The sequence below is a fragment of the Limanda limanda genome, chromosome 3 (assembly GCF_963576545.1).
Source record: "Limanda limanda chromosome 3, fLimLim1.1, whole genome shotgun sequence".
Lineage (NCBI taxonomy): Eukaryota > Metazoa > Chordata > Actinopteri > Pleuronectiformes > Pleuronectidae > Limanda > Limanda limanda.
In genome coordinates this window covers 15,941,457-15,959,706 of record NC_083638.1, presented here as the reverse complement: position 1 = coordinate 15,959,706, position 18,250 = coordinate 15,941,457, and the positions used below count along the sequence as shown (strand labels likewise).

Below are 18,250 nucleotides of genomic sequence, written 5' to 3'. Positions count from 1 at the left end.
TTTAATTTTTTTCAAGCACTTTTCCAGGCCTGGAAATAAACATTTTACAATTCCAAGACTTTTCCAGGTTTTTTATGACCGTAGGAACCCTGTAAACTAAATATCGCTATATGGCCCCAGCAGCATATCGGTGATCGTATCTGACGGGTCAGGAGGACAATGTGTTTCTCTTGTGTTCCTGTGCCGTGTGTTTACCAGGGGGTCAAACAAAGCGCACATGTGGCCGCTGGCTCCGCCCCCCGGACACGTGACAGCGTGCGGGCTGAGTCAGCCGGCTCGTCACGCAGCGTCAGTCTCCAGTCGCACAATTATGAAAAAGCAACCTTCCGCTGGAGCTGCAGCCGAAGCGGATCTCTCCAGCCTCCACCGAGCTTTCCTCCCGAGGCTAACCGAGGGCACCGGCCATAGATGGATCAAAGCCACGACACAGCTCCTCCTGAGTCTCAACGGTGAAGAGAATGGTACGTGATCCGGCTCTCCTGCCTGCTTCTGGGGGGTTTATAGTCCGCTGAGGACAGTGGTCACCACTCGGGGTATTTTTGCGAGTGTCAGGTCCCCCCCCCTCGGTGCATGCTGCCTGTCAGACACCCAGTTCCCGGTGCTGGGAGCCGGGTTAGCTGACAGCCTGGCTGCCCAGCTCAAGCACCGGGGCTCGGGCAGACTAAGCCAGATGTACACGGGGACAGAGCCTCTAGCGGAGGGGTCCCTGAGAACCACACACTGGCGTAACGTTAGCAGGCTAAGTGGCTAGCTCGCTAGCGCTAAATGCTAAGCACCGAAGCCAAGCTAACTAGCCGCAGTAGCTGCGGTAGCGGGCTGCTGGTAGCGCTGTCCTCCTCCTCCTCCTCCTCCTCCTCCTCCTCGCTGGACGGTCCCTGACAGATGCGGGACAGACGGAGGAGTGTGTGTGACACACAGCAGCTGGGACATGCTGGAGACACACTGTTTCCTCCCAGCTTCGCCAGATGTCCAACAAGACACACTGTCATTGCCAGTGATAAGTCAATGGCACCTTGAGTGGCAGCCAAGTCTCAGCCGAGTGTTTTTGCCATGAAGAGTGAAAGGGATGTTGAAGTGGTTTATTGTCTGAGGCTTAAACATCTGTCCACTCACCCACTGCTGTCTGCTGCGTGCTGCTAGCTCAATGTTGACTGCAGCAGACGGAGCTGAAGACGCTTCTCTACGTTCCTCTGTCAGAAGTTGTAATTTTCTCCTGTTCGTGACAGACCCGGCCTTCTGGTTTTCTGAGGGTTTCCTGTCCCTGCACCGAGGAGCTCATCGACCACACAGACACAGATAAATCAGAAGTCTTCATCAGGCTCATGTCTTTTCACCACAGATACGTCCTGTTCATTATTTGCTAGTGGAGATGAAACTGTGAACATTATAAATGATCACTTATCACCACTATTGCTGTTTTCATTCAGTTAAAATGCCCGAATATGTTATATTCAAATAATAAACGTATTATTGATAAACATAGCCAACACCATATCAAATGGGCAGCACCAACATTAAAGGGAAAAGGCTTTGGTCAGTTTAGCTATTTTTGCCATGAAAATTTCCTGTAATGCAGGTTTAAGAAGAGGAGCGGGGGAGACAGGTTTGCAACCTGTCATGTTAAAATGTCAGCCTTTGTCAAACACACAATTTGGTGACAGTGGAGTTAGCAGGTGCCAGTCGTGGCCAAAACACTATCAGCTCTCCGGCTGTCACTGCCTACTGCTCCTTCTTGCTGCAGTCGAGTCTTGGAGTCTTGTTAACTTTGGTTAATGCTGGACAGTATCGACCAAATCACCACAATAACCACAGTGGTTAAAGATTGAAACACGACAACTTACCATTGGGGCGTTTACACTGTTACCACGACATCTGTGTCTCTTTGAGATATTATTGGGAGCGATGCCATGACGTTAATATTGGGTCACAATTTCAGATTGTACAAATTTACACATTTGTATCGTTGTATAACCCTGGCACTTTGGTGCAGCTAATGATAAGCCGAGTCTAGAAGATACTGATGGCAACTGTGTTGTGGTCAGAGGAAAACATCATTACTCGGATCTTGGATGATATTTAATCTCCCATTGTGGTATTGATATATCTCCCTCTCCTCTACTGCATTGACTTTTATTCAATGGGATACCAGAGCGACCGGAGCCTGTCTTTAAAACCATCTTATTTCCCACAGTGTTGCCCTGAGCTGGTCACATGCCCCAGCTTACCCCTCGATAAGGGACACTGTTACTGACAGAGTGCTCTGCACAATTTCAACTACGACTGGTTCATCAGAGTAGACAGCATGATTTGATCTCTATCACCAGGTAGCCTAGCTTTGTTATTGCAAGTCACATTCTCTTATGTACTGGTGGCTGGTTGAACTGGTCATCGGCTCAGGCCTTGGTGCTCTCAACTGAGAGAAACGTGTTTGCATCACTTTGTTGTGCTCCAAAGGGCACTATAGTCTTATGAGTTGTGTGTGTGTGCTTGCATGTTTCAGCCTGCAGAATGACGGCACTATGCATCTGAGCTCTTTAAGTGCTACACAAAGGCAACTGGACTAACCTGAGGTTCTTGAAGACGTTTCACCTCTCATCCGAAAGAGAAGAAGCTTTGGGCTTAGGTGACTGAGACTGACTGTTGTCTCACACTCTCACACAGTCTCGTCCCATCTTACCATACAAACTGATCACAGTTTGTTTATTGATTCTTTTTATTTTTTTAATGGAGCCGCTCCCCTGTAGCTCTTATGCAGTCAATCCCCCCCCAACTGCTTCCCCTTGTATAGCTCCTGGTCAGGTCAGCTGACTTGTGTGCTCTCTGAACTACCTCTGACTCACAAAGAGCACTGGAGAGAATACTGACTTGGTGTATCTTCTTATTTCTGATGTTGCAGTTATTGTATTATATGTGAAAACGGAGTTTCTTTAAGCAGAGAGGGGTAGAAGGCAGTAGCTACTGTCCCTGCTGGTAGCGCCTAAACCTTGGATGGCTTACACCTGGGTTCTCATTGGCTCATATAACCATGAGAGCCAGATGTTGAGAAAAAAAAGTCATCACATGCTTTACATTACTAGGTTATCCAGCTGCTTGAAGGGATGGCATGCCAGCATGGTATCGGCTCATGCTGTGCAGCCTTTCAGAGCTGTGCTCCAGGGGCACAAGTGAGAGAGCTGGAGAGCCATCACACTTTGGTCTCATGATCAACTATACTTATGTTTGCTGCCTTCCAGGAAGCTTATCTGAAGCCTATGTTGAACCCTTTCCTTCCATTTAACCCTCTTATATAGACAGATATCTTGAAATGTTACACAATTTACACAAAAGTAAAGGTTGGGGAAAAAAGCTAAATAAAACTTTGCCCCTTCTGTTTATTCAGAGAACAAATCTTCTGTTTGGCTCCTGCTCTCAATTTTGCCCTGTTCCCACTACCACAACTGTAACAGACTTACCAAGCCAGATGTTATCTCAGACCATATTACGTCAGACAGGCCCAGAGGAATGATGGGTTAACCAGTTAGTTTTGTTGCACTGTTGGGAAAAAGAAGGAAGGAACAGGAAAGGAAGAGCTCAGTTGGCAAGGCTTCTGAGTTCATACTGAGTGTTGTTGTGCGCTGGGAGCTTACAACAGGAAGATAAAGTTAAGTGATCACATTTAAATCACGCCATAGAAACGTCCACTTTTTGACCAAACACACACACGTCTACTCATTAACATGGATTGTTGAATTGAATTATATATTAAGGTGCTCTGTTATATTTCCTATAGGAAGAGAGTAATCATAAAAGCTGGTGATCGGAGAAAGAAGCCAGAGAGGAAGAAGGGGGGAGTGAGGAAGTGGCAATGTGTGCTTTTGGCAGGAGTGCTCAAGAGCTCAAGTCTTTTGTTGCCTGACATTCTCAGGTACCATGGTTACAGGTTGGCCGAGCTCAGTCCTGCTTTATCTCACTCAGTAACACTTTGTTGGACCAAGATGACATTGCAATCTTCACAGTGCATCACTGGAGACCGAGCTCCCTTAAGTCACATTGTGTCTCAGTCATGTCTCTGCTCCAGCTGGCAATAAAAGCCTTCACATGACTGTAGATGATGGCAGTGATTAGGTCACTTTACAGGATGGCTATGAAGAGTCATTGTCCTGCTGTATTTCTTAAAATCTGCCCCGCCGATATTTAAATATTTTGATTATTTTGATCTTGCCATATCGACTTGACATAGACATAGACATTAATGGTGTTGATTGTGAGATCTCTCCCATTGCAACAACATTAATACAATCACTCCCTCCTTAACATGTTGTCTTCAAAGTAAAATCCCAATGTTTTTTTTTTGCTGTAATGCATTATATGGAGCTGATTTACAGGGCTTTTATTTTGAAACGTAAACCTGGGTCTGAAGATTGTCGGTTGCTCGACAGACCTCTGAAATAGCCAACAAGCGATGTATGAAAAAAAATAAAACCAGTTCAGTGAATCATTCAGACTTCACACATAGACTGTAATAAAGCAAATTCAGTTTCATTTTGGGAAATACACTGCCATAAATGTTTCTAGCTTCACTCTGCACCAAAGACAATATAGAAGAAGCTCTGCACACAAGCAATAAAAGTCACTGTATATTGATATATTTGTATGTTATTATTTACAGTAAATTAAGTACTGGCTGTTGTTACCCTTGGATAGAGCGAGGGTTGCTGCTCGCCTGTTCCCATTTTTAATGCTAGGCCAACATATCCTGCCTCCAACAGACATTCCAAATCCATAGATTCACCTTTTCAATTATCATCATTTACCTTCATACCTCTAAATGTGCACATGTGGATTTTTGGTGGATTTAGGGAAATAATTGGTTTTGATAATTGCAGGTTTCTCTGCACAGTGGTTGACTAAGGGTTCAGGGAAAGGGACAGCCAAAACATGAATCCTTATTTAAATGCATGATTATTCCGAATGTGTAGATGATAATTTACGTCTACAAATAACATCTCACACATTAGATTATTGGCCACGTTGTAAGACAAAAATTCAACAAAATAAAAATAAATTAATATACACACCTGGGGCCAGTTGTAGGCATTGTAGGTCCAGATTTAGAGATCTGTATTGTCTCAATATTAGAGGAAGTGTGGTTTTACAGTAGATGGCAAACACACACAAACACAACAATAAAAAAGGACACTGGACATTGATCAAATCGATCACAGCAAACAACCAGATATATGCACCTGTTCATAAAAGGTGCCAAAGCATTGGAATGGCTATGAGTAAAAATACAGTTAAATTCTAAATAAAGTTACACTGTTGACACAACCCTCCTGATTTATGTAATAATTTAAATGTAATTTTGTAAAGTTAAAATTAAAAAGTTAAAATAGATAATAAAAGTTTGTTAACATCAAAACCACAAATGTGTGAACACAAGTTCTTGCTTCCATGTGTGAAAAGAGCTTTTTTTTTATATATAGTTTTGTTGCCCTTATTTCATCTAGACTTCTTCTATTTTATCAATGTTTGTTCTCTTGGAAATTAGTTTGAAAGTAGAGGGGCCCCCTGATGGGCCACTGCAGAAAAGCTGTTAAGAGAGGTTTTGTGTGTGCTGCATGAATCACAGTTGGAAGTGTGTCTCCAGAGGACAACTAGGTATATATCATTGAAGCCTCTGCCCATCCTCTAATCCTCTCCCACACCTCCGCCTCCCTCGTCTCTTTCTCCCCAGCCTAAACGTAATATCTAGTTTGTCTCAGACACATTCATCTGCCCCCGGAGTGGCTTCTTACAGATTAACAGTGGATGGAGTTTGGAGGCTGCAACGTCTCGCTGATCATTCAACTTTTAACTCGCAGCCGGATCTGTGTGGTAACAGCATCGCTGTAGACTTTGAGACCTGTTGGGACATTGCATGGACATCTTCAGAGACGCGTGTAGTGAAGTGATTTGTTGCTAATAATCCAGCGCTGGAGGGGAGACTGCGGTGACTGTGGTTTGTCCAGGAGATGCATGAAGGAGCCTTGGTATGTTCCTGTACAAAGCCCTTAAACACAGAGATGAAGAGGAGGATGTCCAGGTAAACACTCAGTGGTTAGCTCTCACTGGTCAAACAGTGGGATGACCCATTGCCATAAAAAAAAATTGATTTCTTGTAGACGTGTGGAGCTTGGGGCACTATGGATGGCAGTATGGACAGAAGAGATTTGACTCTCGGTACTGAGGAAAAACTAATGGATTGAATCCTACACGTGGGACCTTGTGAACAGTGACGTAATTATGGTTCTAAACTATCCCCTCTGTCTCTAACCATTCTATTTCGCTGTAATCAAAGACTAGTGAGGATAATTTTAAGCTATCTCCGACGGAGAAGAGCCCAGCTACCTACTTCACAACCCATTTACACGTACACTCTAACAACGTTACTGTTTGAGTTCCAGGAATAGTTGGACGTCTTAGGTGCGAAGCAGGTGATGGGGTTGCAGTTTTCCCTTCTTTGTGCTGGCAGGGATTAATGTTGCTAATCATTCGCAGGTCGCTCTGAGCTGTACTGAGGGAAATGAGGAATGAAGCATTAATTGAAAATTCCTGGGACACAAATCCTTGTTTTGGTAAAATAGTGACATAGAATGAGATTGTTTTGTAACGGTTTATAACCATGTCATGTAGCTTTAACCAGTGTTCCTCCTGAATTGTGGTTGCCCAATTTCAAATAATGATTGATTTTATTTTATTTATTAAGCTTCTTAACCCCCTTTGTTTTCATATACTAAATCCTAGATTAAGGGGTTACAAGCTCCCCTCTGCTCTTTTATGATGTGTGGAGTTCATTATTTGCAGAGAGAATCGTTCTGAACTAAAGTAAAGCATACACTTGCCTATGTATTTTTTATCCCAGTGTTCTATTCACTGGTTTTACTTGTCCTTTTGAAACTACACTGGCAATAATGTTAGCCCTGTTGGTACTAACAATCAGTTACTGTACAGAGGAGCATTGTTTTTAAACATCCTCCTGGGAACTGTTTGTGGCTTCAATTCACCAAATGCAAATATAATCAAGCATGAATCGTGGACATGAGGAACATCAGCTGCCGTGCCCTGCTCAAAGCATTTTTTTCTCTTTGTTTGCAGTCCCAGAAACCCTGGATAGAAAGCACTTTCACCAAGAGGGAATGTGTGTACGTACTTCCAGTGTCAAAGGACCCCCACAGGTATGTGCTCAGCCGATCTGCAGTCAGCTTTGTGGTGATAGCCATGGAAACGGGGTAATTGTACAGTAGGGTGTGTTAAAGGAGGCTCAAACCCTAACCACTACTCTGCAAAGAGTAAATGAGTCTGTTTCTGCACAATTTAAATGTTTATGTCTGTCAATATAATTACAGTGTTAAATGAGAGGGGAGACAAAGTGAGGAACCTGTAGTCATATTATTTTCCTGTGCTGGCGAAGGGAATCCTTTTTATTTGATCGCGTGATATCTGATTCCCATTATTAATCACAGTTTATTTCCTTGTATACTGTTATTTTCTAATGATAATGTTCTTGGTCTGTGTGAAAAACCGATGTAGATGCTGTTTCTTGTTGAAATGAAGCCAGGTTTTTCTGCCGACTTACTGGAATCTGACAATGCAGTGTTAGAATTGTACAGAAGGCTTCCTATTGGCTTCGCTTGCAACCCAGTCATTCAGTGTACACACCAAGTAGATGGCATTTATAAACAATCAACCAGTTACAAGGGAATTATAAACCTCTATTAAAATTCTCAGTTATTTGATACTATTTAGTGTCCTCTGTCCTGCCATTCTGTGTATGTTACTGTCTCCTGCCTGCCTCCTTTGTATGTAAGCTATTTCTGTTTTTAGTTATACTTTCTTCTTCTTTCTTCTAGTTAACTCACCTGCTCTGGGGTGACTCGTTTCCTTTGTTTTCTTTTGCATTAATTATTTGCGACTGGCTTTTCTCTGTTAACCACAGTACGTGCCATTTTTTTCATAAGCTTGTAGATGAGTGGAAGTTGTTAGTGAATAGGAGCCCATGCAGGCCGGCATTTGACTGCGACCAAAGTGAGAGTCAACTTGGCAGGTTTCAAAACTCTCTTGGTTAAAGGCCAATCTAACCAGGCTCACAGATAACCTTCCTTCATGTCGTCTAACAGATTTGTCCACCAAGAACTTCCCTCTCACTAGGAGAGTTCCGACCATTATAACCGTCTTTGTACAATGGCAAATGTGTTTGTGGTCTGGAATGATTTTATATTCAAATCAGTGATTGAATATGTTGATGTGAAATTCCTTCCAGATGCCTTCCAGGATGCCAGATCTGCCAGCAGCTGGTCCGGTGAGTACTTGTCAGGTCTCTTGTTTGACTCGTTCTTTGTCACCTGATATGATTAACCCGAGAGAAATCCTGCAAACCAGTTAGTAGTAAAGCCCGCAGGCAAATTCTTTTTGAGTGTAATTCCCATGAACACCAGCCCTCCTCAGGAAACAATTAACTTCCAGGCTTTGTGTGTCAGGATGCACATTCTCCCCTGAGGTGGTAAAAAGGTGTTGAGAAAACAAACTACTTGTCAATAATTGTATTAGTGATCCTTTGATGGAACATTGAAAAATAAAGCTCAGCTCCAGTCTTAACAGTCTGTCAAATATTATCGTCAGGGTTTGTTGTTGTTGTAAAAGTTTAGATTTTTTTATACACTATATTGCTGATATATTTAATGAAGGAGTACAGGCTACGGATGTTTTAGATGTGAACAATAAAAGCCCCTCAAATGATGACCGTCCAAGCATTCTGTTCACTAATGGTAATTTTTTTATTTCCCATGATAATAAAGAAATATTTACTATTGAATTTTGTAATTTTTTTTCAAATTAAGTCGACTATCTGTAGGCAAACCTCCACTTTATCTGAAATGAGAATAGTCACTAGCAGATTGTTTAGAATATAGCTGGCTATCTAGGTAAAGGGACGTTTCACTTTCGCCTTTTAATTGTGTCATATCCACTATAACAAAGGCTCTGTCCATCTCTGCTATAACTTGCAGAGCAAACAACACTAGCTTGTTAGCTGGTTTTACTTCCGCTGTTTGTATTGGTAACTGGTAATGGATTATGATTATTCATTGTTGTTTGCTGTGAATACAGTTTTAATTCTTCACCTCACAGTCAGGTAGATTTTCCTCTGCATTGGTGGTTAAAACAACAACTTCCACGATCCCATGCTGCTTTAACGTCATCAAAGTAGTATTTTGAATTTACAAAAAGTCAACCTCCTCACCAGTTTGCAAATGTATTATAATATTAATATTATTATCCAATAGACTTTTATTTAGGATTTTGGCAAGTGTTCCTCAGTTAGATTTTTCTGATATAATAAACTATTGTAGAGCTATAGTTATGAATTCGTTTTTATCAAAGTTTGTAAATATTATTGCTAAAATAAATAGATAAGTATATTATTGTTCTGTCAATTAAAATGATTCTGTTCAACCTCAAGGTGCTGCTGTGGGCGGCTGGTGCGGCAGCATGTTGGCTTCACAGCCAGCCTGGCCACCAAGTACTCGGACGTGAAGTTGGGTGAAAACCCCAGCCTCACCATGCCTGAGCTGGAGGAGTGGTCGGTGGAAAAACACACAGAGGCGAGCCCCACTGACGCCTATGGTGTCATCAACTTCCAGGGAGGGTCTCACTCATACAGGGCCAAGGTAGGAGGGCAAATTCTTCTGTTGGACGGCAAGTTTTTCATGAAAAAATAAAAGGTTTATGTGTCTTATTAGCTGGGACATGTGGAAAAATGATCCAACACATTTCTGTTCCATTTCGATTCTTGTCCATTTTGATAAGAACATTAAGTCTCTTTGGAATAAAACTTAATTTGAGCTTGATTTGATGAATTATTTAGAATTAATAAAGTTATGTTGAACTATTCTAGGTGACCTGTAATAATTGTTAAAGGAAAGGCTCATTGGAAAAGTCGATCCTCAGTGTGTTTGATTGGATGCACATTAATTAAATCTCATTTATCAAACTCTGATTAACTTAATGAATCAGCAGAGATGTGGTATGTTGCCAGCTTTTAACACCTTTTGTGTTTCCTATGTGTGCGTCTATGTGAACGCTTCTCCTTGTGTTTGTGACAGTATGTGCGTTTGTCCCACGACTCGCGGCCGGAGAGCACCCTGCGCCTGATGCTGAAGGAGTGGCATATGGAGCTACCCAAGATCCTCATCTCTGTCCATGGAGGAGTCCAGAACTTTGAGCTCCACCCGCGCATCAAGCAGGTGGTGGGCAAGGGCCTCATCAAAGCTGCAGTCACCACTGGGGCCTGGATTCTCACTGGAGGGGTCAACACAGGTATGCAGAGATTATTATTCTTATTCTTTCAGAAAGTTCATAGTTCCCCTCCTGAATGTGTAGTTTCCGAAATGCTATTGAATTTATAGATTTCATATCCATCTAAATATCGGGAAATTTCAATGGAGTAAAGAAAGATATCTGCCAATCTGACCTTTACTTTCCACATCTGCCCCCTTTATTGAAATAATTAAAGATTCCTCTAATAGAATCACTCACTGTAACACAAAGCAGCAGAAATAAACAGCCTCCGTCGGCGTGATGCGCTGATCTAGCAGAAGTTCTAATACCGGGCTCTAAGCATGTCATTTGACTGCGTGTGGTGGCCGAGGTGTGTCTGCAGCCACAGCACTGCGTTAAGATGGTGTGGTCTGATCATAGTGTTTAAATCATTACTCACAGGGTCATTTACCCAGAGCAGTGATTATTTGTAATGCCTCTCTAGCACTGTGTTCTGTTGGGATGGTCTCCTGGCTCACAAATTACTGCTGAATCCATGAGATCCATTAGTTGATTGTGGTTCACAAACATCTCTAGGACTAATGCACTTGTTGGGGATTTGCCCCATAGGTTGTGTTTTGGTCACAGATGCTCTGGTGGTATGACTCTGTCTTCTCCCATCCCTAACTTAATGGGATTAACAGTGTCTAGCTCTCTTTTACTGGTCATAGATTTAGCGTTTAAGGAGTCAGAATGTTTTTTGTATAAAATCTATTATTAGCTTATCTTCTATTTTCTTGCATCCTTCCCGAAGGTGTGGCAAAGCATGTGGGGGATGCTCTCAAAGAGCACTGTTCCAGATCATCAAAGAAAATTTGCACTATCGGGATCTCGCCCTGGGGAGTCATTGAAAACAGGAACGATCTCATCGGCAGAGACGTAAGACACAAATCAATCTTAATTTCCGTTTCATTTTAAGTCGTACTCTTCTGAAATTTAAGTAAAAATGTCTATTTTCTTGCCTTTACCACTTTCCAATTTCCACACCGCAGATCATCGCTCCGTATCAGACACTACTGAACCCTCTGAGCAAACTCAATGTTCTCAACAATCTTCATTCCCATTTCCTCCTCGTGGACGACGGGACAGTGGGCAAGTACGGCGCTGAGGTCAAACTGCGGCGGGACCTAGAGAAGCACATCAACCTCCAAAGAATACATGCACGTAAGCAAAGGAGCTAAAAAATCTCTCAACACAAGCTTTTATATAACTTCAATTGAAACCTTTAATGCCATATTTTTTTTAATGTCGAATTTTAGACTATTTTTGTCCAGAGAAATATTATTTTATTGAAATTGTCAAGATTTAACCCCCTGTGTTGTTCGTGTAGGTCACAAATCTGTGCCCATGCATCATATCCAAATTAATAGTGCCCTCTTCTGACAAGAAAATCTAAAATTATGCTGTATGCTATGCTGTCCTCAGTTAGTCATCATTAAATACGTAAGGAAAATTAATTATTTCCATAAAAGTAAAATCCACATTTGTCCAGGAAATTTCTAATTCTTCCACATGACATCTGCTCTATAATATTGCTTTTAAATCAAGTTTATAATACTTAGTTATTTCATAAGAAATCCACAGTGGAAGTTAGTTCAGTCTTATGCAATAGGTGTTTTAGGTTGTTTTGTACTGTTCACATGCAAAGAAACTCGTGTAGCATGACTCAACCTTGATTTGGCTTTGCCTGTAGGGAACTGTGTGATAACACTGAGCTGGGTATTATCATATCAACCTCTCACAAACTGTCACTTGGGTGGAGCTGTACTAAGTGAATGCGATTGGAGCTGAAGGGGAAAATGTCACATAAACCCAAACTTTAAGCAGGCCTTGTGTTTTCTGTCTCGTAGGTATTGGTCAGGGGGTACCTGTTGTGGCCCTCATCTTAGAGGGAGGACCCAATGTGATTCTGACTGTGCTGGAGTACCTTCAGGAGAGCCCTCCTGTCCCAGTGGTGGTGTGTGAGGGGACGGGGCGAGCAGCGGACATCTTGGCCTACGTCCACAAGCAGACCGAGGAGGGAGGGTAAGACACACAGCCAGACACATAGACACATAGAGTGGGTGGGGCGAAGAAAATTAAGCCTGTGATTGGTGTTTCCAAATATGTTTTTGGATTCACCGCTAGCGAATGGGGGGTTTGATGACGATTCTAACACGCGACAGATGTAAATGTGTAAAAACAAAAGAAAACGAATATCTCCCGGGAAAAAAGTGGTTGACATGTCAAGAGACTTTGTGGTGATAAGAGCTGTGATCTTCACATGATCTTCACAGCTGAGCTAATACGTCACTTCCTGCCTCTGTCTGCGGCAGCCGGGTGCTCCACCATTCGCCTGAATAATGCGGAGGGCTTGTTGCTGTTGTGAGCACGTCTGTGCAGAGAACCTCCCACTACGTTGTGCATGTGTGAAAGGAAAACTCTGGTCAAACTCCTGAGCCAATCCTCCAGATTATATCCGGAGGACATGTCTGAAAACTGCTAATGACATGGATGACTAAGAATCTGGAGAGACTCGTGCTTGGATGAAACCTATCAAGAATTTTCTAGCGATGTGTGTTTCAAGCAGTGAAACTATGACCATGTAACAATGTTCTTTTTCTACAGCGGTCTTCCTGATGGAGTGGAGACTGACATCATCGCAACCATCAAGAAAACCTTCAACTTCAGTCAGAGCGACGCCATCCACCTCTTTCAGACTCTGATGGAGTGCATGAAGAGCAAAGAACTGGTGAATCCCTGCTCTTTCACTTTTTCAACCATTTGTCTTTATTATCTCTTTTAATTTAACCCAGCTTTATTCTGACAGTCAATGCAACAGTTACATAAATATATATAGAATTCCACTGGTAGTTTTCATAAATATAATGTATCACATGGAAAATATCTATGGGAACATGAGTAAGTGCTATCTTCTTTCTTGGAAAACAACAGATCACTGTGTTTCACATCAGCTCAGAGGATCACCAGGACATTGACGTAGCAATTCTGAGGGCATTACTCCAAGGTTAGTAGATGATTTCTCTCCAAGATCCCCATCCCACCCCTCTCTCTCTCTCTTTCTCATTTTCTCTCTGTTTCTCTCTGTCTCTCTCTTTCTCATTTTCTATCTCTGTCTCTCTCTCTCTGTCTCTCTCTCTCTCTCGCTCACACATAAAGTTGATTCAGTCTATTCATACACTGACGTTGTTGATCCTGGGAGATTAAGGTTTCAGGACTTTGTAGTGTTTTCATTCTGATATAGATATGCTTTGAGAACAGAGTTCCCCCTCTGGGTTCCCTTTTCTTTCTGTTCCTGAGGAGATCGTGTTGCTGGCATTCACAGGGCCGCCTCATTCCAGAACTGTCAGTCCTATCCCTCCTTAGCTTTGTCCGTTTGTTAGAAAAGAAGTTAGACATTCACCTGAGCAACTCTACCATTGTTTCTGTTCTGCTGTAGAGGGTCTGTTTTGGGAAGTTGTGTGAATTCAATTTTTGGTGAAAAGAACAACGATACCCATTTAATGACTTAAAAAAGAAACACATTTTTCACCTAAATGATGGGTGTTGCAACAAATCAACAGCAGAGATGTTTGTCCGCACACATTCCATTTAATTTAAACCAAAGCCAGACATTTGCAACTGAAGGCAGCTGATCGATCATCTGGAGAAACCGGTTCAGACGTTCAAAAGAAAAACAGTTGACTGCGACTGAAACGCCCACTCAATCAAATATTTGCCAGCAGGGAGCACATTCATCTTGGTGAAACAGTAACTCATCCTTTAAAAGGACCCAAGGGTGCGAAAGCTCTCAAGCCTTTTAAATGCTATGTATGCTGCAGAGACTTTTCCACTTCCCCAATTCATTTGATGCACTGGCTATTAAATGGGAAGTTTAATCACGGGAAATGTTGTCGTTATTGTTAGAAGCTGAACACTCTGAAGAATACATCCTCTTTTTCCAAGTATGGTTTATTTAGTAGTTTTAATTTAGTAATTTTTTTTCTTTCTTATTTGAGATTCACACAATCAACTGATAAGTAGTTTCATATGCTCTGTTGCTGTATTAGTGTGTAATTGACTGTATGACTGCCCTGGCCCTGCTCTGCCAACCCAATCCTGTGAGCTGGCCAAAAGGAAATACATGGTGAATAAGGGTTTACATGCCTAGGAATTAATATCTGTTTTTGTGTGTTTACACCTGTTTATTTCAGGCACAAATGCATCTGCCTTCGATCAGCTGGTCCTGACTCTGGCCTGGGATCGTGTAGACATTGCCAAGAATCATGTGTTTGTGTACGGACAGCAGCTCCTGGTAGGTCTGCATGTGTGTATGTGTGTGCGTGTGTGTCTGTCTCCATTCTGAAGTACCAGGGGACTGGACTCGGCCAGGCCGCAGTGAACTACATGTCTTGACTGTAACATGAACCCTATTACTGTCGTCTTCGTGATCGGCCCTCAGTGTTCGTGTTTATTTTTAAAGTCGGGAACTCCCGGCTCTTGTGCAAACAAGAGAATAGATAATGCTTGTTTATCCTTTTTGCATGTGTTTTTTTTGTTGTAATTTGGCCATATTTCAGGTCCTCTCCCTCATTGTGTTTTGTAAATAGTCATTGCTATGATAATATGCTTCTTAACAGTATGTTTATCTTTTGGTGTTAAGGTGAGCTCTCTGGAGCAAGCCATGCTGGATGCACTGGTGATGGACAGGGTGGATTTTGTCAAGTTGCTCATAGAAAATGGTGTGAGCATGCACCGTTTTCTGACAATCAGTCGGCTGGAGGAGCTCTACAACACGGTAACAATATGAAATCAACCACTACATGAAATATATGTATATGTGTGTATGCATATATATATATATATATATATATAAATAAATGATGTATATATATTATATATTATAGGTTCTAAATGTTTTTGTGATCCTTTATTTTAGAAACAGCATCCCAACAACCCAACACTCCTCCACCTGGTTAGAGATGTTAAACAGGTAGTCGGCTCACTTCTTATATATATTTTTATAATATGTTTATTTATATATTCTACCTGTTTACATTAACCAGAGTCTCACTCACCATTTTATCTTTGTTCCCTCTTGCAGAGTCATCTGCCTCCAAATTATAAAATCACGTTGATTGACGTGGGTCTGGTTATTGAGTTCCTCATGGGCGGGACTTACAGGTGCAACTACACCAGGAAACGCTTCCGAATCATTTACAACAATCTCCATGGCAACAATAGGGTGAGTTAGAACTGGTTTGCAATGTCTCTGTAGCAATGCCCAAAATGGATTTTAGGAAATTCTCTTGAAAAGTGACTGCAGTAATATTTTAATAATGGCAATGAATATTTAAATGTTTTTGGAACTTTAATAAAAGCTGAAGGAAGTAAATCTGAAGATGTTTCCATGTCGTGCACAGAGATCAGGGCGCCATTCAGCAGGTTCTGGCTCTCATTTGAGGAAAAGCCATGAGGCTTTCAGCATGCAAGCTGACAAGAAGGAGAAGACGAGGCACAACCACTTCATTAAGACTGCACAGCCGTACAAACCCAAGGTAAACTCCTGGTGTTCACCATAAGAGAACGTGGCCTCCTTTAGTCTGGAGCGTTGCAAGATTTCCAGATATTATCTCCATCTAGAGCCACTGTTAATGGTAGAAAATGTCCGTCTCCTGTTCCCCCTTTCGCTATACTTTCCTTCTCTTCGTAGCCCGAGTCTTCCACAGAGCAGAACAAAAAGAGGAGCAAAGAAGAGATTGTGGACATAGACGACCCAGAGACGCGGCGGTTCCCCTACCCTTTCAATGAGCTCCTGGTGTGGGCTGTGCTGATGAAGAGGCAGAAAATGTCGCTGTTCTTCTGGCAGCATGGTGAAGAAAACATGGCAAAGGCACTGGTGGCCTGTAAACTGTGCCGGTCGATGGGATACGAGGCCAAGAAGAGCGATGTGGTAGATGACACGTCAGAGGAGCTCAAGGAGTATTCAAAGTATGTTTTTCTACATGGCTTTGATACATGTCAAATGGCTATTAAACCTCTTGAATTTCTTTTAGAAAGCACCTTGTTGATGGAGATGATGTTTTTCAGTGAGTTTGGGACACTAGCTGTGGACCTGCTGGAGCAGTCGTTCAGACAGGACGAGACCATGGCCATGAAGCTGCTCACCTACGAGCTGAAGAATTGGAGCAACTCTACCTGTTTGAAGTTGGCTGTGTCCTCCCACTTAAGGCCCTTTGTGGCTCACACCTGCACCCAGATGCTGCTGTCAGACATGTGGATGGGACGGCTGAATATGCGCAAGAACTCCTGGTACAAGGTTCATGTTCCATTTAGACTTTATTTTTGGTAACAAACAAGAAGCTGGTGTAATCTTGATGCTGGAGTCAGTGCTTTGTCCTAGTTTCCAATGGCCTCGTAGGCAGAGCTTAATATATGGAATAAGTGTCAGTATCTTTGTTTCAGGATCTTATCCAAATGCTTGCTTGCATATCTAACACAAATCTGAGTCTACTTTTTGAATGCTAAATTGCTGCTGAGCTTCATGATGAAACGGAATAATCAGTTGATTGTATGAGTTACGTTTTTGGTGATCTTCTGGTGCAACGTGAAGCAGCACATTCTGAACTCAAGGTTATCTAAATGTAAAAGAAAAATTATTTCTGATTTAATTTGTATCACAAGTTTCTTACTTGGATTTTACTCTCATTTCTGAAGCTTTTACAGTGGCCTGCATTAATTGAGCTGCAGCGAGTAAAAACTGATTAAGGACTCCGAACCCTGAACCTGTACCACTGCTGCTGCACAAAGTGTTCACCTGATTATTCAAAGTTCAGTGGAGCTTGACTGAGTACACAGAACTCTGAACTGAAGAATAACATGCCCGTGAGTCCAAGCCACTGCTGCTACAGAGTGCTGGTCATCTCTCAATTCTAAGTTAATATGGAATGTGTCCAAATTTTACAATACACTTTCTTTTGCCTTTCATGCCAAGGGTGAGGCCGACCAAAATGAACGGTTTTCAAGATATGCAAGCCACAAATGGAAAGAGATTTCTGGAATTAGTAGATATATGAGCTGGATATGCTGTCATTAATCATTATGTTTTTGTTCGACCAGTAATATTAGAAGATTAATTGTTATTGCATCTATGCCATTTCAGATTATCAGCAGAGCCTGAATTGAGCAGCAGTGTTTCCCTGCCAATGCTAAATTATTGCTGCCGCTGCTTCAGGGTCACAGCAAACGCACATTATGGATCCGGTATCCTTGTACTGTGCCGTATTACCCTGCAGCTTGTCCTCCCTCCTCACTCTCCCGCTGACCTGCTCTCACTTTACAAAATTATAAAAGTCAATACTAATCAGACATTATTGGGACACGCACAGTAATTGAAGTTTACTTTGTGTTTGATTCGCGCGAGAGTTTGAGACATATTTAAACACATTGAAAAAATTTCCAACTTTTTTTTTTGCGCGCAGTTCACCTGCCACACACAACACAAGGCGAGACGCTACTAAAAACAATCCTAGAGGAAACACTGAGTATTCATAATAAAAATAAGGACTTCTGCAGGAATCGGTTAAGATGTTATGTTCGAAATACGCTTATTTGTCATATTCAGTACATCACTGCAGCGCCTCTATTCATCCTCTGTCTGAAATGCTCAGATTTAGCTGGCCTTATTGTTTGTGATTGGTCACCCATTTGTAATTCAAAGAACTGCGTCAACAAATATAGCAGCATCCACCCACATTAGTTTTTGTGTTTGTGTGTAGGTGATTCTGAGTATGTTGGTGCCTCCTGCCATCCTTCTGTTGGAGTACAAATCCAAGGCTGAGATGGCTCACATCCCTCAGAGTCAGGATGATCACCAGATGACCATGGAGGACAGCGAACACAACTTTCAGAACATACCTGAAGACATCCAAATGGT

General features: G+C 42.1%; 1 protein-coding gene across 1 annotated transcript in view; it reads left to right on the top strand.

Moving 5' to 3' along the window:
* Positions 1-317: 317 nt before the first annotated feature.
* trpm7 (transient receptor potential cation channel, subfamily M, member 7) overlaps positions 318-18,250 on the top strand; it is a gene marked incomplete in the record, with an annotated part of 33,485 nt that continues 15,552 nt past the window's right edge. Inside the window, 18 exon segments of the mRNA XM_061068067.1 lie at positions 318-461; positions 7,117-7,196; positions 8,282-8,320; positions 9,479-9,686; positions 10,122-10,335; positions 11,090-11,214; positions 11,328-11,499; positions 12,186-12,360; positions 12,943-13,066; positions 13,270-13,342; positions 14,529-14,629; positions 14,978-15,112; positions 15,254-15,307; positions 15,419-15,559; positions 15,738-15,872; positions 16,028-16,305; positions 16,405-16,633; positions 18,093-18,248. Coding sequence (XP_060924050.1) covers positions 459-461; positions 7,117-7,196; positions 8,282-8,320; positions 9,479-9,686; positions 10,122-10,335; positions 11,090-11,214; positions 11,328-11,499; positions 12,186-12,360; positions 12,943-13,066; positions 13,270-13,342; positions 14,529-14,629; positions 14,978-15,112; positions 15,254-15,307; positions 15,419-15,559; positions 15,738-15,872; positions 16,028-16,305; positions 16,405-16,633; positions 18,093-18,248 — 2,442 coding nt within the window.